This window comes from Podarcis gaigeae (assembly GCF_964106915.1).
Source record: "Podarcis gaigeae genome assembly, chromosome: 13".
Lineage (NCBI taxonomy): Eukaryota > Metazoa > Chordata > Lepidosauria > Squamata > Lacertidae > Podarcis > Podarcis gaigeae.
Window position 1 is genome coordinate 8,529,729 of NC_139689.1, and position 24,356 is coordinate 8,554,084.

A 24,356-nucleotide genomic window follows, 5' to 3' on the forward strand; every position below is an offset into this window, starting at 1 on the left:
GCTCTCAGGTTAGTTTACAGAAACCAGTCAGCTTTGAATGTCCTGCATAGCTCTAGAGGTATTCCTAATTTACACATATTTATAGCCCTCTATCTGGTGCTGAACAGTTGGGCTGTTTGCTTAACTTGTACTTTCTCAACCAATAAGTGAGATGAAACACAGATGTCCTTTGAAATCTACGCTTTTCTGATTTTTGTGATGCTTTTCTTCAAACCCAAACATTTACACTTAAAGTTGGGAAAACTGCATACTGAGAAAACCCAAAATTTACAGATTCAGCTCTCCTTACTGCAGAGCTGTTCTTATTACATGACAAGATTCTAGAGCCCAGCAGTGTCAGATTCCAGGCCAACCTTCAGCCTGAGTCAGTTGTGTATAGACTTCCATGGGATTGGGATCTCTAAGAATCTATACTGGGACTGCTGCTTTTTCACTTATTCATAAATGCCCTGGAGTTAGCAGTGAACAGTGAGTTGGCCAGTTTTGTGGATGGTGCCAAATTAATCAGGGTTATAAGCAAATCAAAAGGATCTCTCCCAACTGGATGGTGGTGAAAGGCACTAGCAGAGGCTAGTGTCTTTAAGAAATATGGTTTATGTTACACATATTCCATGGAGGGGGTGCAGAACATTATGCTTCAAAAGTGTCTCTCATTGCTCCTTTCAAGGTTGTGCTGAGAGTAGCACTCAGTCCTGGTTTCTGGTCTCTCAGCGCAACCTCCTCCAACCAGCACTGCATGGAGTTCTGCCTACTTCCTCCATTTTGTTCCCAGAACACCTTTAGATTTCAAAAGGGACAAGTTTTCCTTTGACATCACCCCCCATCATCTTGGCAACCTGCCAATTCTTCTGTCTCTTTTCACTGCTTGTGGTGGCGGCTTTTACATTGCTAATGACTCTTAATGACTTGGTACTTGGGTCTCCATGGTTCCTTTATTTCTCTGCATTTAGCCAGGCCATTTTGCATAAACTAATACAGGAATTTCTTGTCTGGTACAATTCTGCAGCTTGTATTTTCCCTTCATATCCTAAACAGCATCTTAATACTACTGTTTATTAATTTCTACCATTCTCTAGCAGACTCTGGTACCCTAGTTCTATGGCAGTATTATCTATCCTCAAACAAAATGGGCTACAATTTAAATTTCATGCAAAGGAACAGAACTAAGATCCCAAACACCAAGAGATCTTTAAGTTTAATAAGCTATACATGAATTGCACAAACTACACCTGATTGAAAAGTATGTTCCAGAGTTGGCTTCAAGGACTTTTGGATCATCTGTCAATTTTACCACTATTAATGAACTGAATTGACTTCTTGTGCATTATTTTCATGGGTCACAGAACACTAGTTGAGCCAAACCAGCACATAGTGGTTATTTCTGGGTGTCCCCCACCCCTGCTAAGAAAAAGCACAGATGAAACCTACCCATGAGCACATTGTGATCTTAATAGGGATTTAAGACAGGAGAGAACATTTTTATTTTTTTTAGCTTGAGGGCCTAGTGGGCAATCTTCTAGGGTCCACATGCCTGTGGTGGGTAGAACAATTGATGCAACTCTTATATTTGTACAATAGGCTGCAATCATACAAGTCTCATAAAAGCCAGGAGTATCTCTCTCCATCCAGGCTACAAAGAGGTATCAGTACAGTTCAGTGACACATTCCAACCAGGCAATGAACAAATGAACCAAAACCAGCTAAGAAGGTGAAGTAGGACCAGGGATTTGTGTGGCCATTTGTGTGGCCTGTGAAGATTCCCAAGGGCCAGATCACCTCTAAATGGGTTGGCGCCAGAGTACTAATAACTTCTTGTGAACCAATTAAAGTGAACACCAGATAAAAGGCAAAAGATTTATACGATCTGAGGAGAAGCCAGAGTATATATAGAGAAGATGATGTGAAATAGGGAAACCAGTAGAATTAAAATAATATCTCATAATGGGAAAATACTGGATAATAATATCAAAATGAATTAAAAATGTATATTAGGATTATTATTGAACAATATTTGTAAATGAATATAGATAGACAGCAAGAATTTGTATATATAGAAAGATCTATTTGTTTATGGACATTTAATGGAAAAAACGAAGAAGAACAATCTTGTGGAAAATGAACAAAGACAATGCTAAAAGTCAAAGAGGACACAAAAAAGCCAGAAGGAGGAAGGAGGGAAGTCAGCTCGGGAGAGCAAGAACAAATGTGAAATATAATGTATGTGTATGTACAGTATGTAACTAAAAATTTCAATAAAGATCATCTGAAAAAAAGAAGGTGAACACCAGGACCAGGAGGCACCTGAGCCAGTCCCAGTAGAAGATGGGTGACCACCCAGCTTAGACCTGAATGGAGTGAATGTGCAGTTGCTCCCCTAGAGCTGCCTACTACAGTAGTTACCCTACAGTAAAGTCAGAGTGGTTGTCTAAGGCAGGATTGGGGAACCTTTTTCATCACAATGGCTGCATTCCCTTCTGGGGGACTGTTAGTATTTGTACTGTATTTGTTAGAAAATGTATTTTACAAAGAATAAATTGTACTGGGGAAAAGAAAACCAGACGAAAACACTTAAGAGGTGTGTGAAGCAGGGCCGATGAGGGCCATGTGTGTGACCTGGTGAGGGTTGCAAGTGCCAGATAGAGGGTCTGGTTAACCCCACCGGTGGTTATTATATTTAACCCCTGCAAACCCCCCAACACAGTGCTGCTAACATAGAGATTTATTGACAAAAACGTATTACATTACAAAACAATTTAAGAATGCTTCATACACGGTAAAAAAGGTAAGTGATAGGTTTGCTGAGCCTTCAAGCATCTCGACAACAATCAGTGAAAGGTGGAGTCTTGTGCTCATTTTATATTCATGGTGCTGCATTTAAAAAAAATCCTTGTCATCAAGGCATCCTACACATTTCACCAGAGCAGCTCATCGTTTTCTCTTGGCCTCTTTGTCAAGGGGACCAGATCTTGCAGGTTGCCCTGCTGATGCTCGGTTTTCAATCCTTAGTACACACCTTGCCACTCACTCAACTGCTGCTCCATCTTTGCTGCTTGTCCCGGTGCTTTCTGGGCTTTTTAAATTTCTGCTTGACCTGCTGCTTGAACTCGGGTCCTTGCTGCTTGACCTGTTTCTTGACCTGCTGCTCAATCTTGGATTTCTGCTGCTTGAACTTGGGTCCTTGCTTCTTCCCCGGCTTCTTGACCTGCTGCTTGAATTTCGGCCCTTGCTGCTTCCCCTGCTTCTTGACCAGCTGCTGAATCTTACATTTCTGCTACTTGCCCTGTTCCTTGTCCGGCTGCTTGATCTTGGCTCCCTACTGCTTGACCTGCTTCTCGATCCACTGCTTGATTTTTTATCCCTGCTGCTTGCTCTGAACCTTGACATTATGCTCTGCTTCCAGCTCCTGAAACTTATTCTCCCTTTTCTGGGTTTAGATTCATGATCCCATCGGACTGTTCCCCTTTCTTTTTTCTCAAGGAGCCTTGTTTCACCAGTACCCCCACTCTGCTTCCTCTTGTACAACATGCTTTGAGTCATCTTCCTTTCACTTTTCTTCCTAAATTTGGACTGGGCCAAATCCTTTCTCTCTCTCTGACTTTCTCCAGGGTGGTTTCCCATGCTACTTGTTGCATGGCCAATGCTGGTGCCTCCTTTCTTTGACTTCCCTTCTGAAATGACCCCCGGCCTTTCAGTATTCTGCATCCAGATATTCATCCCATCCCGTAGATGCATTTTTCTCTCCAGGATTTTACCAAGTATAGACAGTTTCCCGTCTGTTTTCACAGTGTGTTTTGAAGATATGCCACCTACAGAGTGAGGGTGGGAACCTTTTTGCACCGGCTGCTTGTCCATCCCTTGTTCTAGCCTGGGGGCCTCTTCCCCTCTTGTTGTCTTAGCTACCTGTTTGCTCTCATGTTTGGTTGATAACTCTTTTTCTCCAATAGTTTCTTTATGGGATGCCTTTCTTCTCCCACCCAAAATTTCTTCACCATTTCCGTCTCTTACTTCTCCCTCTCCATCTCTTATTTCTCCTTCTCTTACTTCTCCCTCTCCATCTCTTACGTCTCCTTCTCCTTCTCTTACTTCTCCCTCTCCATCTCTTACTGCTTCTTCTCTTTCACCTCCTCCATCTCTTACTTCTTCTGCTTCTCCTCTTTCTTCCTCCTCATCCTTCCTCCCAGCTCCTTGGTGTTTCCCATCTTCAGGATCTATTGTGGATGCTTCTCCATCAGCATTTCCTTCTCCTTCCCTGTCATTCCCCAAGATCTCTGTCTGCTCGAAATCATGATTTTCCTCCCAGAAGGCCACTCTTTTGTGAGATACAGAGAGTGGCCTGGAGAGCTCCAGAGCTTCAGTCATTTCATCTGCAACTGACTGAGGTGCATGGAGGTGTTCAAATTGTTCAGAAACCGCTTGCCTTGCCACATCAAACAGCTTTGTTTTGCTTAGGCTGGCCCTTTTATCTGAGGTCTCTGAGGAAGGCACAACATCCTCTGGAGAAACTTGGGGTGCTCCTGCTGTCAGAGAATCTGCATATCTCAGGCTTCTGGGCTCTACCATGGGCATCTCCTCTGCATCTTCACTACTGACTCCTTCCTCCTTTCTCACACATGAGCTCTCTCTGCCTATTTCTTCACCACCATCCCAGTCTCCGACTCTCTCCAGTTCACATTCTGTGCTGTACTCAGAAGATGAGTAGGCACCACCTTCCTCCCTTTCTCTCCCCATATTATCACTTGTCTGTAGCAGGGAACCATCTGTGGGCTGCATTTGGAATTCAACTTCTGTGTTTGCAGAATCTTGATTTTGAGATAAAGGCGATACCTGCTGGTTGGATTGTTCTTGATCTTGGGAGTCTTCACTTGAGGTCTCCCTATTCTCAGAGACTTGGATACCTTGGTGCTCCACAGGGTCCTCACTTTTGGAGGTGGGTGAGGGAGGTTTCATGTTACAGCAAGGGGATTCAGAGGACCACCCTTTTAGCTGTCCAGGTGCTTGGCCCCCTTTGTCACTACTGGTGGCTGTATCTTCAATAATTTGGTTGGTTATTTGCTTCCTTTCCTCACTGTCACAGCTTTGTTTGCCCCATTTCGCCTGGTGCTGTTGATCTGCCTGGCTATAATGCACGGGGCCCACCACATGCTCATGGAAACATTGAGAGTCAAGGGTATGGGATGGCTGTGTGGTGGCATCCAAGGCTTGCTGGGAGACAAGAGTGTTGTACTGTTGAGTGTCATCCACCTTCAAAGGCCCAAAATATGCCTGGGAAAATTCATGTTCTGAGAGTGAAACATCCTTCATACGTTCACCTAAGGATGAACCAGAGATTTGGGATTCAATATTATGTGATATCTGTGGAGTGGCATCTGCCTCTGCCTCTTGTGAGGCGGAAGGATCTTCATTATCTCCTGAGGATGAAGAATGAATCTGGAGTTCACTATTCAATGATATCCAAGAGGAGTCAGCCTTGCCTTCCTTTGAGAGGGAAGTATTCTTATCTCTGTCTCCTGAGGATGAATCAGAGTCCTGACATTCAATATTAGCTGATGTCTGAACAGAAAAATCCACCTCGGCTTCCTTTGAAATGGAAGGATCTTTTCCACTTTCTCCTGGGAAAGAATCAGAGTCCTGGGGCCCATTATTATCTGATATCTGAGAAAAGGACCCTGCCTCTGTCTCCTTTCCATTTTCCTGGGAATTTTCTTGCTGCTCTTGCCTTTGCTCTGCAACTAATTGTAACGATGAAGCTGAGCCTTTTGTGGATGTTGATGAATGGCATGAGCAGGGACAGTTGGATATCTCACAAGACTCCTCTGCCTTGCCAGGAATTTGTGGATACTGTGCAGCATGATGTAGATTCAGTGTAAATATCTGCAATGTACTCACTTGCGGAGCTTCTCTTTCACCCTCCGAGCTGCTGCTTGTCCCTTGGATTACTGTGAAATGCTGAACATTTGTATGAGGATAGAGAGATCCAGTATCCTTTTTGGCATCTGGCCAGGAAATCATCCTATGCTGTATTTTCCAAAACAGCTCTGAGGTGCATGTGGGTTGACCTTCTGACCCTGAGCTGGCTTCCTTTTCTGCTCCTGTTTGAAAAGGAGTGTTTGGCACTTGGAGGGCCTGAGTGCCAGAATAAGTCAAAGGCTCCTCCTCTTCCTCCATTTCATCAGCTTCTGGGATAAAGGCCCTCGTTGACTTCTGAGCCAGTTTAGGGAGGTGCCACTGGTTCTCTGTGTTGAGGTTCTTGATGTGTTTGTCCAGGTCTTCTTTTGATCTTGAGTGTAAGAAATGCGAGTGCTGGGAAGAAGCGGGAACCTCCTTTGCCCCAGGCCATTCCTTGGCATCAGCTCTCCATTCATCAATAAAGTTCTTTTGTCTCCTTCCATCAGTGCTCACTCCCACTGAAGGTTGGGGGCTCTCCTGTGGCTCCAAGGGGGGTGGAGCAAATGCACGCACCGATTTCTGAATAATGGCTGGCAAGCCCCACTGATGCTGGATCTTCTTGTGCTGGATGTGGACTTCCAGAACATCTTGAGCACCATCAGTGAGGAAAGGCAACTCTGTCACACAGTCTATAAAATGGGTAATAGATGAGGTTCTTGCCAGAAGTCTCTCCTCCTCACTCTCCCCCAGAAGTTGGGTAGAAGAGTCTTGATAAAATGTAGAGCTGTGGTGATGAGTTTGAGGCCTGATCGCCCCAAACTGAGAAGATGGCACAGGAAGTAGAAATGCTCTAAGCATATTTTGAGCATGTTTTGGAAGCCCCCATCTATGCTTTGCAGTCATACTCCTAACATGAGCATCTAGACACTCTGTTATGTCTGGACTGAGGAATGAGAGAGTCGGAGTAATAATGTATACTTCCCCTCTGTCCCATGAAACTCTGTTGGCTATATTCTCTCCTTCCATGTATGGTGGGTGCTTCTCTGATTCAATGAGAAATGGAGCAAAAGCATGCAGGGACTTCAACACAGAGGAAGGTAAGCCCCATGCATGATGGAGTTTCTTGTGCTGAATGTGTGATTCCAGAAGGTTCTGGGCCTCATTCGTGAGGAAAGGAAGAGTCACCTCAGGCAATAAGAAAGTAGTCGCTTGAGCCAATACAGGTGTAGCTGCTGCCTTTTGAACATAATTGAGCCTCCTCTCCAGTTTCTCTATTGCCTTTTTTCTTACCCTGGCATCTTCTAGGAAGTCTTCCTTGTCATCTTCTGAATGGGAATCAGCTTCAGGCTCTTGGGAGAATTTGCGATGAAAAGGTGTTAGAGACCTTGCTTCACCCAACTCACATTGGGAAAATGGTCTGGGATTCCGAAATGCCCTCAGTGATTGTGAAACATGTTCTGGAAGGTGCCACCTATGGTGTGTAGTCATCCTCCTCACATGGGCATCCAGGTTCTCCTGTAACTCTTGGCTGAGGAACGTGAGACTCCTTGAAATAATATGGGCTTCTTCTGTCTCCCATGGGTATCTCATGGTCATGCTTTCCTTGTGTTTCTCTGTCTCAAGATGAAATGGAGCAAAGGCATGCAAGGACTTCAGCACATTGGAGGGTAGGCCCCAAGCATGGTGGAGTTTCTTGCGCAGGATGTGAAATTCGAGAAATTCCCAGGTCTCATTGGTTAAGAAACCAAGTTTCACTCCAGGCCACAAGAAAGCAGTTACATTCAAGTTCATTGATGAGTCTGCTCTCTGTTTCAATTGGTTGAAGACCTCCATATTCCTTATTGTCCTTCTTTTGACCATGGAGTCCTTTATGTCTTCATTGTCACCTTCTGTTTCAGAGGAATCTCTAGCCACGTGGGAGGATTTGTAGTGAGAAGACAAATACTGTGCATTCTCCAATTCCAATCCTAAAGCATGTTTGGGATTTAGAAATATTCCCAGTGATTGCTGAACCCGCATTGGAAGGCCCCATCTGTGCTTAGCCACCCTCCTTTTCTCATGCGCTTCCAGGCGATCTTTTGTGTCTGGACTTGGGAAGAAGAGATCCCAGACAATCTCTTTCACTTCTACCTTATCCCATTGGTGTGCCTTAGTCATTCTCTTGTCTACGCTTTGCACATGCGTCTGAGACCCATGGAGAAATGGGGCAAAGGCATGCATGGACTTCAGCACAGAGGAGGGTAGGCCCCATGTGTGCTGGAGTTTCTTCTGTCGTATATGGAATTCCAGAAGATCTTGCGCTTCATCTGTGAGGAAGGCAAGCTTCACTCCAGGCCATAATAAAAAGGTTTCTTCAAAGTTCACAGCTGTGGTTGCTCCCTGCTTTCCTTGGGGAAAGCCCCATCCATTCCCTGCTGTTCTTCTTTTTCCCATCTCCTCCTCCACCAAGTCTTCCTTGTCATCTTCTGAATGGGAATCAACTACAGGCTCTTGGAGAAATTTGCCATGAAAAGGTGTTAGAGACCTTGCTTGATCCAACTCACATTGGGAAAAGGCTCTGAGATGCCGAAATGCCCTCAGTGATTGTGAAACATGTTCTGGAAGGTGCCACCTATGGTGTGTAGTCATCCTCCTCACATGGGCATCCAGGTTCTCCTGTAAGTAATGGCTGAGGAATGTGAGACTCCTTGAAATAATATGGGCTTCTTCTGTCTCCCATGGATATCTCATGGTCATGCTTTGCTTGTGTTTCTCTGTCTCAAGGTGAAATGGAGCAAAGGCATGCAGGGACTTCAGCACATTGGAGGGTAGGCCCCAAGCATGGTGGAGTTTTTTGCGCAGGATGTGAAATTCTAGAATTTCCCAGGTCTCATTTGTTAAGAAACCAAGTTTCACTCCAGCAGTTACATTCATGTTCATAGTCGAGTCTGCTCCCTGTTTCAATTGATTGAAGACCTCCATTTTCCCTGTTGTCCTTCTCTTGACTTTGAATTCTTTCATGTCTTCATTGTCACCTTCTGTTTCAGAGGAATCTTTAGCCACCTGGGAGGATTTGTAGTGAGGAGACAAATACTGTGCATTCTCCGATTCCAATCCTAAAGCATGTCTGGGATTTAGAAATACTCCCAGTGATTGCTGAACCCGCATTGGAAGGCCCCATCTGTGCTTAGCCACCCTCCTTTTCTCATGAGCTTCTAGGCGATCTTTTGTGTCTGGACTTGGGAAGAAGAGATCCCAGACAATCTCTTTCACTTCTACCTTAACCCATTGGTTTGCCTTAGTCATTCTCTTGTCTACGCTTTGCACATGCGTCTGAGACCCATGGAGAAATGGGGCAAAGGCATGCATGGACTTCAGCACAGAGGACGGTAGGCCCCATGTGTGCTGGAGTTTCTTCTGTCGGATATGGAATTCCAGAAGATCTTGCGCTTCATCTGTGAGGAAGGCAAGCTTTGCCCCAGGCCATAAGAAAGTAGTTTCTTCAAAGTTCACAGCTGTGGTTGCTCCCTGCTTCCTGTGAGGAAAGCCCCATCTCTTCCCTGCTGTCCTTCTGTTGCCCATTTCCTCCTTCACCAAGTCTTCATTGTCATCTTCAGTCTGGGAATCAGCTGTAGGGACTTGGAATAATTTGCTCGGGTAAGGCCGCACATTGTCCTGTCCTGATCCGAAAGGTTGTCTGTGACGGAGAAGTCCTCCCAGTGATTGCTGAACCCGCTTTGGAAGGCCCCACCTGTGCTGTACCACCCTCTTCCTCATGTGAGCTTCCAGGAGCTCTTTTGTGTTGGGACTCAGGAAGGAGAGACTTGCGATAATTACTTGTACCTCCATCCCATTGCATTGGGTTGCTGTTGTCATGTTCCTTCCTGTGTGTTGCATCTGTTTCTGTATCTCAATGGGGAATGGGCCAAAGGCCTTCAATGACCTCAACACAGAGGATGGTAGGCCCCATGCATGCTGGATCTTCTTATGCTGGATGTGGAATTCCAACAGGTCCTGGGTGACCCTTGTGAGAAAATTTAGGTTCTCCTCAAGGCTAGATAAAGCAGTTACTTTAAAGTTTGATTGTACAGTTACTCCCTCCTTCCCTTGGGGAACAACCCATCCCTTTCCTGCTGTTCTTCTGTTTCCCATTTCCTCCTCCACCAAGACTTCTTTTTCATCTTCAGTCTGGGAATCAACATTATGCTCTTGGAGAAATTTGCCATGAAAAGTTGTTAGAGACCTTGCTTGATCCAACTCACAATGGGAAAAGGGTCTGAGATGCCGAAATGCCCTCAGTGTTTGTGAAACATGTTCTGGAAGGTGCCACCTATGGTGTGTAGTCATACGCCTCAGATGGGCATCCAGGTTCTCCTGTAAGTCTTGGCTGAGGAACGTAAGACTCCTTGAAATAATATGGGCTTCTTCTGTCTCCCATGGGTATCTCATGGTCATGCTTTGCTTGTGTTTCTCTGTCTCAAGGTGAAATGGAGCAAAGGCATGCAGGGACTTCAGCACATTGGAGGGCAGGCCCCAAGCATGGTGGAGTTTCTTGCGCAGGATGTGAAATTCTAGAATTTCCCAGGTCTCATTGGTTAAGAAACCAAGTTTCACTCCAGCAGTTACATTCATGTTCATAGTTGAGTCTGCTCCCTGTTTCAATTGATTGAAGACCTCCATATTCCTTATTGTCCTTCTCTTGACTTTGAATTCTTTCATGTCTTCATTGTCACCTTCTGTTTCAGAGGAATCTCTAGCCACGTGGGAGGATTTGTAGTGAGGAGACAAATACTGTGCATTCTCCGATTCCAATCCTAAAGCATGTTTGGGATTTAGAAATATTCCCAGTGATTGCTGAACCCGCATTGGAAGGCCCCATCTGTGCTTAGCCACCCTCCTCCTCTCATGAGCTTCCAGGCGATCTTTTGTGTCTGGACTTGGGAAGAAGAGATCCCAGACAATCTCTTTCACTTCTACCTTATCCCATTGGTGTGCCTTAGTCATTCTCTTGTCTACGCTTTGCACATGCATCTGAGTCCCATGGAGAAATGGCGCAAAGGCATGCATGGACTTCAGCACAGAGGAGGGTAGGCCCCATGTGTGCTGGAGTTTCTTCTGACGTATATGGAATTCCAGAAGATCTTTCGCTTCATCTGTGAGGAAGGCAAGCTTTGCCCCAGGCCATAAGAAAGTAGTTTCTTCACAGTTCACAGCTGTGGTTGCTCCCTGCTTCCCTTGAGGAAAGCCCCATCTCTTCCCTGCTGTCCTTCTGTTGCCCATTTCCTCCTTCACCAAGTCTTCATTGTCATCTTCAGTCTGGGAATCAGCTGTAGGGACTTGGAAGAATTTGCTTGGGTAAGGCCGCACATTGTCCTGTCCTGATCCGAAAGGTTGTCTGTGACGGAGAAGTCCTCCCAGTGATTGCTGAACCCGCTTTGGAAGGCACCACCTGTGCTGTACCACCCTCTTCCTCATGTGAGCTTCCAGGTGCTCTTTTGTGTTGGGACTCAGGAAGGGGAGACTTGGGATAATTACTTGTACCTGCATCCCATTGCATTGGGTTGCCGTTGTCATGTTCCTTCCTGTGTGTTGCATCTGCATCTCAAAGGGGTATGGGCCAAAGGCCTTCAATGACTTCAACACAGAGGGTGGTAGGCCCCATGCATGCTGGATCTTCTTATGCTGGATGTGGAATTCCAACAGGTCCTGGGTGACCCTTGTGAGAAAATTTAGGTTCACCTCAAGGCTTAAGAAAGCAGTTAATTTAAAGTTTGATGGTACAGTTCCTGTCCTCTCTTGCTTTCCTTTTACCCTTCTCTTGGCTTCTTCTGATGAGTGCTCATTGTCATCATCGGTCTGGGAACCATTCGTATGCCCCTGGGAACATATGTATTGACCAGATAACGGATCAGATTGAGGAAGTGATCTGGGCCGTTTAAATGCCCTCAGTGATTCCTGTACCCGCTTTGGTATTTCCCATCTGTGCTTTGTGGTTATATTCCTCATGTGAGCCTCTAGTCTCTCCTTCATATCCGAGCTGATGAACGTAAGATTATTGATTATCGTTCTCACTTCTACCCAATCCCAGGGGTGAATATTTGTTATGTTTTCTCCCCGATGGTTCTCTGGATCAGGGGGAAATAGGGCAAAGGCACATAAGGACTTCTGGACAGTGGAGGGAAGACCCCACATGTGCTGGATTTTCTTCTTTCCAATGTGGAATTCCAGAAGATTCCAAGCTTCCTCTGTGAGCAAAGGTGGCTTCACCTCAGATGATACAATTGTAGTCAGTTCCACACCTATGCCTGTGGTTGCCATTCCTTGGTTGATAGTAGCTTTTGGATGACTCCTGGCTCCTGCTTCAGGTGTGAGCAGCTTCAAAGGATCTCTTCCCTCAGAAAAAGTAGGGATTTCATCTTGCTCGTAGGACTTACGATGATCTTCTGAGAGCTGTGTATGATGCTTTTCTTCTTTGAAATGGGACTCAAGTTGAGTGGGAGCAATTGCCCTCAGAGAATCCTGAATCAGTTTGGGAAGTCCCCACTGGTGCTCCATGGCCCAGCTCCTCACATGGGCTTCCAGGCCATTCTTGACATCTGGACTTACAACATGCAGGGCCTTTTGAGGGGGGATGGCCTCTAACACAGATTGTGGTACATGGGCAGTCGCTTTTTCTTGATATCCCAGTTTCTCAACAGTGACATGTGTTGATGCTCCTGCTTTTTTACTCCTCTGTAGCTCAGGTGGAAGAGGGACAAAGGCATGCAAAGATTTCTGCACAAGAGATGGCAGCCCCCACTCATGCTGGAGTCTTTTGCGCTGTATGTGAAGTTCCAGAAGATCGCAGGCTTCCTTTGTGAGAAATGTTGGCACTGGCTCCTGGGATACTTTCGTCAATTGGAATTTAGCCTCCATATTTTTTTTTATGAGATGGGCTTCCAAAAGATTCATATTTGAATATTTAGGAAGTCTTATATTTGAAGCAGGGGTCACTGGTGTCTCTGAAGAGGGTTTGTGTGCAGTGTCGGCAATCATCGGCTGTGGGGATCTAGTCATAAGCAACTCCCTTGCTTCATTCTGGAATATTGGGGGTTCCAGCTCCTGGACCCTAATCTTCACTTGGCTGATTTGGGATGGGGAGCATCTTTCCTGGAACACTGTAGCCAAAGGTTCCAAGTGCATGCTGGGCAACTCCCCCAAGAAAGTGAAATGTTCCCTTGTTGAAGATGAGGTGGCAACATTTGGAATATCTCCCAACTGCATCTCCCTGTGCTTCTTGGCCAAGTGGTGGTTCATCTTGTCCAAACTATGGGGCTTCAGCATAGAAAGAACTTGAGCTGACTGTGGGGAGGCAGGCATCAACCCAAATGTTTTTCTGTTGCTTACTTCTTGGTGTACAGTACTCAATCCTTGGTGCTTGTATTTTATCCAATAGCAAGGGCAGTAGAAGTAGCGGTCTTCCACTGCTGCCCTGGCTATGGCATCTTTCCTATTCAAGATTTCACTCTGTTGACTAGGTTGGTGCTCTGGAAACTCGTGCCTGATGTTCAGCTCCCCCTTATCCACTGCTTCACCCTCCAGAAAGGGCAGAAATGTGCTTCTGGGCTTCACTTGGCTATAAAGAGGGGCAAACTTCTGGAGATAGTCTTCAAGTGGGAGCTTGAAGCTTCCCATGGGTTGGAGATCAGATTCTGTGGACTTTCTCCTGAGGCTAGGGTGATCTGTAGAGGCAGCTGATGATTCAGAAAAAGCTCCCTCAGGGACTTCTTCTGCCTCCCTATCCTGGTGTGGGCGGACCATTTGCTGTGCCCTGTAAGCCTTGGGTCCATGTGTGAAGATGCTCTCACCCACAAATGTCGCCTGCCTTGCCTCTACCAGCTCTTCTCTGGCTACTGGGATGGGAGAGGAGAATCTGCCCAGAGAGTCACAGCTTTTATTTTGGTACTCTGCAATGTGTGGTTCCAAGGAACCTGTCCCAAACACAGGGTGGAAAAGCTTGATAGATTCCAAAACCCTCTTAGGCAACTTCCATTGTCTCTGTAGCTTCATCCTTTGAATGTGAAAATCCAACTGACTGTAGGTGCTTTGGGGAAGGAATGATGGTTTCTGTAGTAGAATGTAGACATGGGCTTTAGTCCTTTGGAGACTGGGCAGTGGGGGAGCCTGTGACTTGAAGCCATGCAAGGATTTCTGAATAAGACTAGGCAAGCCCCATTCATGTTGTAGCTTCTTTTTTCTAATGTGCAGTTCCAGATTCTCTCTGACCTGAGCATAGAGAAACTCTGTCCTCACTTCTAAGAACTCAACAGCAACTTCTCTAGCTCTAGGAAACGTGGGCAGCAGTTTGGGCTTCATTGCACTCATGGCAAATGTTGGGGAAACGTCCAGCCATTTTTCATCCAAGTGGAATATCTTATTCTCTGTTGCTTCAGACTGAAGTGTGGGGTACATCAAAGGCTGGCTTGGCATTGTCCTCCTCCCTATCCTAGTTCCATCCTGTTTCCCTGCAACAGTCACCATCTCTGGGGAAAGTAGCCTGAGGGACTCAAGGACCCTTGGGGGTAAGTGCCATCGGTGAAGCATGATTCTTTTCAGCAGATTCTGCTCTAGTTCTTGGATGATGGCATCACTAAGGAAGGAAAGCTCAGCCAGAAGAACACTCACCTCCATGTGTTGCAATGTCCAGTGCTGCTGTGATTGGGGGACAACTGGGAAAACAGAATGGAGAGATCTCTGGACAAGGCTCGGCAACCCCCAAGTATGCTGCAACCTCTTTTTTATCACGTGCCATTCCAGATCCTCCCTAGTCCTCTGCTCAATGAATGGGATCTCTTGTATCAGTATGGGCCGGTTCCATGGGTGCTGTACCTTCTTTTTAAGCACATTAGAATCCAAACACTGCTCCTCATTAGCAGGAAGAAAACTTGTCCTTGCTTGGACAAATGCAACAGTGTGTTGCGACCGAGGTAGCATCTCATGTCTGGCCTCAAAGGACTTCTTCTCAGTTGTAGTCTGGGGGTTTGCTTTGGAAGGAGGGGGAGATTTGAGGGCTGTTTCCCTGGCTGTGGATTCCAAATGTAGAACATGCCTATGAAGTTTCCCTTCCCTCTCACTCTTGATGACTCCTCCTCGGCCTCCTTTCCTCTGTGCAGATGATGCTATATCTGTGGTGAGGGGATAATCTAGCTTCATATGCTTGAGGGCCTCTTGGACTTGCTTTGGCAACACCCGACATTGCATGTGAATCATCTTTTTCATGTGTTTCTCTAGTGTCCTCCTCTTTGCCCCACTCATGAAAGGAAGAAGCCGAGGCCTCATCAACACAGTATGCTCCCTCTTTGGACGGTACGGGCAAGTGAAATCCATATCAAGAGGCAAAAAGGCCCTGAGTGACCTGGTGATGACTGATGGAAGACCCAATTTGTGTTGAATACTTTTCACAACCAAATGCCACTCCAAAGTCTTTCTCACAGCCTTAGCCACAAAGGGAGTGTCCTCGGTAGCAAATTCAACCCTAGGAGATTTGATATTTGCTTGGGAGATCACAGGTAAAGAACTGGGGAAATGCCTTGTTCCTTTATGGTGGAATCTCATGCCCTGGTGGTTCTTCCTCTCAGTCAGAGAGGACCCTTCATTTTTCTTTTGCCTCAAAGGCATGTAGCTCTTTTTGCTGAAATTTGATAGCTCGGACAGGTCAGAAGAGGGACTGTAATCTTCCCAACTATTGAAAGACCGCTCTGATGATGTGCTAGAAGATAGGCAAAAGGGATCGCTCATTTCCCCACTGCTGTCCTCGAAGGTGTCATAACATTCATTTATACTAAACATGGAATGGCTGTCAGAACAGCTGGGACTTATGTCATTCTCCCTGGAGATGGGAACATCTTGCTGAGCAGAATGGAGTGGCTTCTCCTTCTGCCTCTTGCCTTTGGGAATGTGTTGCTCCTTTCTGGATGAAGGTGTTGTTTCTGGGCCCAATTCTGGATGACCACAGTTTGTGGCAGGTTTACTGCTGCTCCATGGAAAAATTGTGTCATCTCTTTGAGCAGAAATGGCTGGTAGGCTGGAGCTCCCCACATAAGAGGCAATGGGAAGTGATGGCATTTGCAAAGCAGGAAGCCCAGGTTTTGATCCATAGACACGCAGCACTTCCCCAGCCTCCTTGGCTGCCCTGTCACATATGGCACAGGTCACGTTGTCACACAGCAATCTGCGGATGGAGGAATGCTGACTGCCTCCATTTTGTGGGTCTATCTCCTGGTGTTTGGTACCTGTAAGACAAATGAAAGCATTGGTGACCTTTCCTTCACCTCTAGGGTGGTATGGAGCCAATTGGTATGAAAACAATTGTCAGGACTGGTCGTTGTCGTCTTCAGATTACCACACAAAGACTTCTTGGTCTTTTATAACTTTTTATTGCGTATTAACAAAACAGTCTTATAAACGGTTCTTAACTATTATTCCTCAGAGTCACTTATTTCAGATACCTTCTGAGCTCTGCTTCTCCGTGACCAGCCACTCTCAAAATGTCGAACGCGCCCTTCCTTTTGCTTTCCCGCTCTTTTTTCTAACCTTCTCACTAGAGCTGGCTTGTATCTCCCCTCCTCCGAATCTGAGCTAGAACTTAACCCTTGCCTTTCCTGGGAACATCCCGTCCCTCCCTGTTGTTCCTCTTGCTCTCTTCTGTTAGCTTCACTGCTCTCCTCCCCCCCCCCTTGGGGAATGCTTTTTCCCTCTGAGAAACTGGAAACTTCTAACTCTTCCCTGACATCAATTATATTTTGTCAGGAACTGGCTGGATGAGGAGGAGTGGCAGGCACTGGCGGAGGAAGAGGAGTGTGGGGGGAGCACACCGCCCACGTGTGCCACGCCCCTGAGGGCAGTATGTTCCACCCCCAGGACATGCACCAGCCCTGCCCCGCCTGCTCTCCACTCCCTGGTGCCAAAGCATGAAGCTCTGCCAGTGGTGGCAGGAGCCTTTTGCCCAGAAGCTCCCCAGGGAAGACAGAGAAGACGAGGACTTAGACCCTGGGTCTTGGTGGTGGGAGGTGCTAGAAGTAGGAGGGTGGAGTGATCAAGGGAAGAAGCGGGTCAGAGGAAGAAGGCCCTTCCATAATTTATGCCCAAAAATGGAAGGAAGAAACAGTTCTAACAAAGGAAGGTTGGCAATTAAAACTAATGGAGTACACAGACATGGTGAAACATACCAGAAGAACAAGAAACCAAGAAGAACAACTTTTTAAGAATGACATTGCAGTCCCCATCTGTTGGGAAGAGCTGTAGAGGGGAAAGGCAGAACCGCAGCTCAGTTTCCTGCAACTTCTCAAGCTGAAGGAGTCAAGCAGGGAAGACTTGTCTCTTTTTGACCTGCAGGGGTCTGATACTTCCCTGTCAGCGCTCGTGACACATTTATATATTTATTAGAAGTATTAGAATACATACCGTATATACCAATTTGGAGACCCAAGAGGCACTGATTTTATTTCAGAGCAGCAGTGGCCTTCCAAATGTTGTTGGACTCCAGTGCCCATCAACCCTAGCAAGCATGTCCAATGGTTAGGGGTAATGGGCATTGAAAGCCAACTTCTAGATTGTATTTACTAACTCAACTCTAAGTACTTTTGTTAGATGATCCTCTATGAGTTCCCCTGGGTGTATTTCCGTTTTAAATAAGGTTGTTTAAGATTTTTAATTTGGGTTTTATTATCTTGCAGTTATCTTATTAAAGAAACCCAAGCAACAAATGACAAGGGTGTGTATGTACACTTTCATAGATGCTAAGAAAAGACCATGTGAATTATCAAATGTCAGCTCTAGTTTTTACACTCTCTGTCTCTCTGTCTCTCTCTCTCTCAAATCACCAGGATGAGCTGGTTCCTGTCTCAATGGCTTACCTTCTTCTTTTGCAACAGCTGCTTGGAGATGGCTTCTGTGTTCCACATGATCCTTCTAGGAAGAGAGGAGGCAGCAAAGTTATTCAAAGGGAAGAACAACCAATTGGAAATACCACCTTACCAAACAGGGTACTTATGCCATCAGGCAGAATGAGGCATGTTCCAAGTTCCATCCCTGATATCTCTAAATAGGACTGGGAAAAATCCCAGTCTGAAACCCTGGAGAGCTGCCACTGGTCTGCTTTGACAGTTCTAAACTGGATGGACCAACAGTCTGGATCTGTATAAGGCTACTTCCTGCATTCCTGTTTCCTGATGGCCAAAGCATGCAATACTCTCAGGTCATTTTTGACTCCTCCCATCTCACTTAGAAGTTCATTCAGTATTGAAGTTTGTGTAAATGCAAGACTCAAGACTGTTAAAATGCCATTCGCATTACGATCATGGCACCACACCACAGTGGTGCTTTCTTCCCTAAAGCATGGAAATCCATCCCCATGAATGCTCATTTTCTGAGCCTTGCATTTGACAAATGAGAAGTGCGCCATATCTGTGGGATCATCTGTACTGTCATATAATTGTTTTATTTTGGATTTTGCTATTATTTGATTATATGGCTGTAACCTGCCCTGGGAATCTTTGCGCTGAAGGAAAGGTAGGAAATCTCTTAAATAAATTTGTAAGTACATATTGCTGTTGTAAGTTGAGAAAACCAAATGTGTGTGTGGGGGGGGGGGGCTGAATCAAATCCAGACATGAACAAATGGGATACTGAAACTCACCATCAGGGTGACAGTCTCAGGGGGGAACCAACTGCCCAGCTGTTCCTCCAGGGAGTGGGGATTCTCAGTGACTTCAGGTTTGACTGAAAAGGACAAGATGCTTCTCTATGCTTGGTCAAGTCTCTTGTACTATGCAAAGGTGGTACATTCGATCATTTGGAAGAGGCTGATGAACAGAGCCAGGGCTAGAGTAGTGTCCAAGCAGAGGTAGCAGTCCAAAAGGGAAAAGCGATTGATGAGGGAAATAAGCTCCATCTTTGTGAAACTGACCTGAATGCAGTCTTTGCACCCAAGAGATGGCATGTATCCCCCAGGCAGCGGCAGTTAGCAGTGGTTTAGAGCAGCATTCCAAAGAATATCACAAAGAACTAACAAAAGAACCTTGGGAACACCCTGGGTTTTCTCCAGCCATGGATGCTGCTGCTGCCTCCGTCTTCACTGTTCTTCAGAACATGCTTTTTTCTGGAAGCCACAGTGATACACCTCCATACAAAAACACATGAGTCTATGGTCTTTTGTTTTTTTTTTAAAGAACTAGATAGACACTACCAGAGAGATGAACAATGTTTGCATCTAAAGTTAGTTCTACTCAGAGTAGACCCACTGCAATCAATAACCCTAAGTTAGTCATATCTATTAATATCAGCAGCTCTGCTCTGAGTGGAGTAGTATTGGACACAACTCAGAAATTTGTAATCTTAGCTTAACATGTATTTACTTAGGAATGGAAAGATTGTGTGTAGTGCAGTTGCATATATTACTGTAAAATGCTGCGGTAAGTAAAGGTAAAGGGACCCTTGACCATTAGGTCCAGACTTGGATGAGTCTGGGGTTGCGGCGCTCATCTCGCTTTATTGGCCGAGAGAGCCGGTGTACAGCTTCTGGGTCATGTGGCCAGCATGACTAAGCCGCTTCTGGCGAACCAGAGCAGCGCACGGAAATGCCGTTTACCTTCCCGCCAGAGTGGTACCTATTTATCTACTTGCACTTTGTGCTTTTGAACTGCTAGGTTGGCAGGAGCTGGGACTGAGCAACAGGAGCTCACCCCGTCGCAGGGATTTGAACCGCGACCTTCTGATCAGTAAGCCCTAGGCTCTGTGGTAATTTATCTTAATTTCAGGAAAGCAGTTGCTTCATACATTCACTGTTCCTGCATGGTATTACACAGGTAATAATAATAATTCTATTTATCTAATGTCTTCATTCTGGGATATGTGAGCAGTGTGACTCTCTTGCAGGATAATGTACTCAAACATTATGTGAATGGACAGACAAATTTGGGAAGCTGCCTTCACTGTGTGTGGAGTGCAATGACCAAGATGATCTGGAAACCAAACCTTATGAGGAATGGTTGAAGGAGCTGAGTATGCTTAGCCTGGAAAAGAACAGACTAGGAGGATATATGATAGCTATCCGCACTTATATAAAAGGCTGCCATATGGAAGATTATTTTATTATTATTTCTTGAATTTATATACCACCCTATAGCCAGAGGTCTCAGGGTGGTTCACAGAACAAAATCAAAACATAAAACTACAAAATACATAATCAACACAAAACCAACCCAACCACCCAGAAACCCCACATTTTAAAAGGGCGTGAAATGGGGCGAGCTTGTTTTCTCCTGCTCTGGAGGGTAGGACTTGAACCAATGGCATCAAGTTATAAGAAAGGGGATTACAATTAAACCTTAGGAAGAATTTTCTGACAGTAAGAGCAGTTTGACTGTGAAATGACTCCCTCAGGAGGCTGCAGAATCTCCTTCCTTGGAGGTTTTTAAGCAGAGGTTGGATGGCCATCTGTCATGGATGCTATAGCTGAGATTCCTGTATTGCAGAGGAATGGACTTCTAGTGGACTTCCAACTCTACACTTCTAGGATTCTAACATGACAGCTAAAGTGCAGTCAAATGTCTACTCAGAAAAAAAAGCTTCATTGTGTTCCAGAAGAGTTACCCCAAGAAATTGTGAAGGGAACTGCAGCATAGTTCTTAACTTTGTCTCCTCATTAGCTGTTCTTTGCTGTTCAGCTCAGGCCTCAGCAAAATAATGTAACATTTTGGGGAAAAAATACAACCCAACAAACCAGTACTGGAGGCCAAGATGGAGAAGATCTCCACAGCCACCATATATTTTCCCTTAGTGCTCAGGTAGGTCGGAACAAACGACAACCAAACACTGCAAAACATCAACATGCTGAAGGTAATGAACTTGGCTTCATTAAAAGTGTCTGGAAGCTTCCTAGCCAGGAATGCCACAGTGAAGCTGATGATGGCTAGAAGTCCCATGTAGCCCAGGACAAGATAAAACATGGTGACAGAGCCTTCATTACATTTTGATATTATCTCTTGAGTCAGTGACTGCGTGTCCAAATCTGGAAAGGAAGGAGTGGTAGACAACCACATGGCACAAATACCAACTTGAATGTGGGAGCAGGAAAACACAATGGCGTTGGTCAATCTTTTTCCTACCCACTTCCTCATGCTGGACCCTGGCCTGGTGGCCATGAAAGCAAGAACCACTGTCATGGTTTTGGCCAACACACAAGAAACAGCTACTGAGAAAATGATGCCAAAAGTGGGTTGTCGGAGAAGGCAGGTCACTTTCCCAGGTTGGCCAAGGAAGAGCAAAGAAGAGAGGAAGCAGAGCAGAAGGGATATGAGGAGAGCATAGGTGAGGTCCCTATTGTTGGCTTTGACTATGGGGGTATCTCTGTGCTTAATAAAAGTTATTAGTGCCAAAGCTGTGATCAGGGAAAAAGAAACAGTAACTGATGTTAAACTGATCCCTAAAGGTTCTTCGTAAGAAAGATAGCTGATAGCTTTGGGGATGCAATGATCTTGGTTGTTGCTTGGATACTGATATTCTGAGCAGTTCACACAGTTAACCATGTCTGGAAAAAGAAGAAGAAGAAAGGCTCATTTCAATAGAAATTCACATCTGATGAAGAGTACATTTTGGCTTCCGAGTTTGTTACTATAGGCACCGTATTTATCACTGCTATTTTACTGTATTTTATTGTACTGTTCTGATGTAATGGTTTCTTCTTTTTGCATGGTTTCTTTACTGATTCAGGGTTGTCAGCTACCCTGTGTTCCAGAAGAGAGGAATGGTGGAATACAAAAATATTTAAGACATAAATAAAATAAACTTTATTTGTGGAAGCAAGATGGAAGCTGCTGCTCACATACATTATCATCTAACTGCTGCTTGTATATATAGGATTGCTATATTCCCATTGAGCTTTTTTCATTTTGGGGCTTTTCTTTGATTTTTTAATAAAAAGAGCCCAACTTGCCATACGTTTGGGTTTTCTGATTAATGTTGTGTGCAATGTTGTCTGCTGAACACCTTCGTTATGTTTTGAAGCTTCCTGCAGAAGACTGCTTACATTATGGGTAGCGCCTTCCAGAAGCCTTTGGTCTACACTTCCCATCAGTGTGGCTAGAATAGCCAAGGTCAGGAATGATTGGAGCCTAGCATTCCTGTGCTTATTACAGATCTTGCCAGTAAATTAAGTTGCCCATTACTCCATGTCTCGTTTCTTCATTATTGTTGCAGGGGCAAATGATTATTTGCTGCTTGAACGAAAATTAAGTGAGGGGATCATTGCAATACATCACCTACCCTTCTGATTTGAAATCTTCCCTTCTGGACATGGAACACAATCATAGCAGCAAAATTTATCCTTTTCCCTCTTTTTCTTCTGATAACCAGGGCGGCAAGAGTTACTACACACAGAAAGGGGTGGCACCTTTCAGTACACATCATTGGAGTTTAGGGTAGAAGAAAGAAGAAATGTTTTGTTGCTCATAAGCTGACATACAAAATAAGTAAATAAGCAAACTGTTGACATGGAATAATGAACATTACACATTCATTCATGCATACACCCACCCATCTCCAGCTAATGCTTCCCAGAATATGATATTGTTTTTGTTCAGTTTCTGTTAATTGATTCTCATGAAAACTTACAGATTCTGGCTTCACACAATTAACTCAAGGCAGTGTCAATTTGCTCTTGGAAGAAAGCCAAGGTCTGCTTGACCTAGAAGCTACTTACTCTGATTGGTTAACGACCAGCACTCAACTCTGTTATCTAGGAATGCTAGCACAGTTTGTGTTAGGTGGGTGTGGTAGGAGTAGGAGTGCTGTGTATGGTTGAGAGAGAGAAAGAAAGGATTTATTTTACTTTGTTTTGTATGCAGAAACTCTGCTGGTTTATTTTTCCTTTTAATAAATCCTGTAAATACTTATTCTGAGTCTAGCTGACTAGTCATTTCCACCTCAACTAGCTTCTTCGCTGTGCAGGAAAACTCTGCTACGTTTGGGCTAAAGCCATTAGAGCTATGCCTGACACTTCAAAGTTCCAAGAGTTTTTGCCACCTATTGCTTGGCTGACATAGGGACATAGGAAGTTGCTAAATACTGAGTCAAACCCTTGGTTCCTCCAGCTCAGTATTGTTCACAGTGAAAGGCAACAGATCTTCAAGACTTCAGACAGGGACATCTCCTAGCCCTACCTGGAACAGCAAGCAATTTAACCTGGGACCTGCATGCAAAGCAGATTCTCTGTCACCAAACTATGGCTAGGGATGCAATAAGGCAGTCATTTCTATTCCTATCTATCCTATCTCACAATCTGCTCTATTTCCATTCCACTGCAGTTTGGTTTCCACAAAACACCATGTTATTTGTCACACTGCCCACTATTGTAACTTGCAAAATTATTGACGCTAGTTACGAATTTAACATAAGTAAACACTTTTAATTCCACACCATTAATTTCAGTGCAAGGCGCACACAATCTAAATGGAGTGGGTCAGAAGTAATCAATCACATATTGCTTCCGAGTAGAAAACAAAACAAAACAAATATTATAAAAGCCTGGATTATTTTCCATTTGGATGTAGGATAAATTAGTCCAGATTGGTTATTTCCACTTCTGTTTTAATTTCCATCAGGATTCTCTTACATCTCTAGCTGAGGGCCCTTCTAAAAAACGTGGGTACCAGAGAAATTATTTTAATAACTTAATCCAGTGTCTCATTCCATAGGAAGAGGGGTGTCTATTGGTGACTCATTTTCTTTTGTAAAAAAAAAAAAAAACTGGTTCAAAATCCCCTATCAAACTTTATTGTTATGGAGGATATTATTTTTTTATTTCACCTGAACAGAATATTGCACATTTCACACAGTTAGGCACTTTAAGGTTACAGCTCTCTTTGTTTTTCTTAATGCAATAGGTGGTATTGTCTTTATTATAGAGATGGATTATTCATCGTCAAGTGATACAGAAGAGAGAATTCCTAGGTCTTAAATCAATATCCTACACCCATACTTGGTTAAATACACTGGGCCACACAATTAAATCCTCATCAAGGATTAGTTCTTCTCCTTCAGGAGCTCTGAGCTCCACACTTCCGACTTTCACTCTCTGGAAGGAGTTGTTTGGAAAAGTGACTATGCTCATGATGTCAAATCCACCTTCCATTTCTCTTTTGTCATTAAAGGACACTGTTTCTTGAGCTGAGTTGTTAAATGTTATGTCTTGAAGAATCAGGTGGAGCTAGTTGAAAGAGAAAAAGAAACAAGGGGAGAGCAAAATAATAAGCTGGAACCAGTGTTAGACATGCATCTCTGTAAATGCATGACATTGAATTCATGAGTTCATGAAAATTCCCAATGATTTGAATGGGTCTTGATAAGCGTGCCTTAGCAAAATTGTTTTAAGCAGGTGCCATAGCTAGTAAAGTGATGGTACCTGCCACATGTCAATGATAGGGTCTCACTTCGTTTACAATTATGTTGCAGCA

General features: G+C 44.7%; 3 protein-coding genes and 1 gene segment (V, D, J or C); all 4 read right to left on the minus strand.

Moving 5' to 3' along the window:
- Positions 1-24,356, minus strand: part of LOC310828753 (uncharacterized protein) — a 274,212-nt gene that overhangs the window by 153,232 nt on the left and 96,624 nt on the right. The window lies entirely within an intron of this gene.
- The window catches only part of LOC310828875 (Ig mu chain C region secreted form-like), a 1,309,992-nt gene that overhangs the window by 126,259 nt on the left and 1,159,377 nt on the right, over positions 1-24,356 (minus strand).
- On the minus strand, positions 2,705-8,783 carry LOC310830682 (uncharacterized protein). Its single transcript, XM_083710506.1, has 2 exons — positions 4,122-8,783; positions 2,705-4,043 (listed from the first exon to the last, which is right to left on the minus strand). Exons 1-2 carry the CDS (start codon positions 8,620-8,622, stop codon positions 3,022-3,024), a joined length of 5,523 nt encoding a protein of 1,840 aa, XP_083566632.1. The 5' UTR covers positions 8,623-8,783; the 3' UTR covers positions 2,705-3,021.
- Positions 8,679-18,849, minus strand: LOC310830724 (uncharacterized protein; the record flags this gene model as incomplete). The annotated part of the gene is made up of 4 exons (XM_083710552.1): positions 18,812-18,849; positions 17,760-17,814; positions 8,782-16,136; positions 8,679-8,738 (listed from the first exon to the last, which is right to left on the minus strand). The coding sequence occupies exons 1-4, from the start codon at positions 18,842-18,844 to the stop codon at positions 8,679-8,681; spliced, it is 7,503 nt and encodes a 2,500-aa protein (XP_083566678.1). The 5' UTR covers positions 18,845-18,849.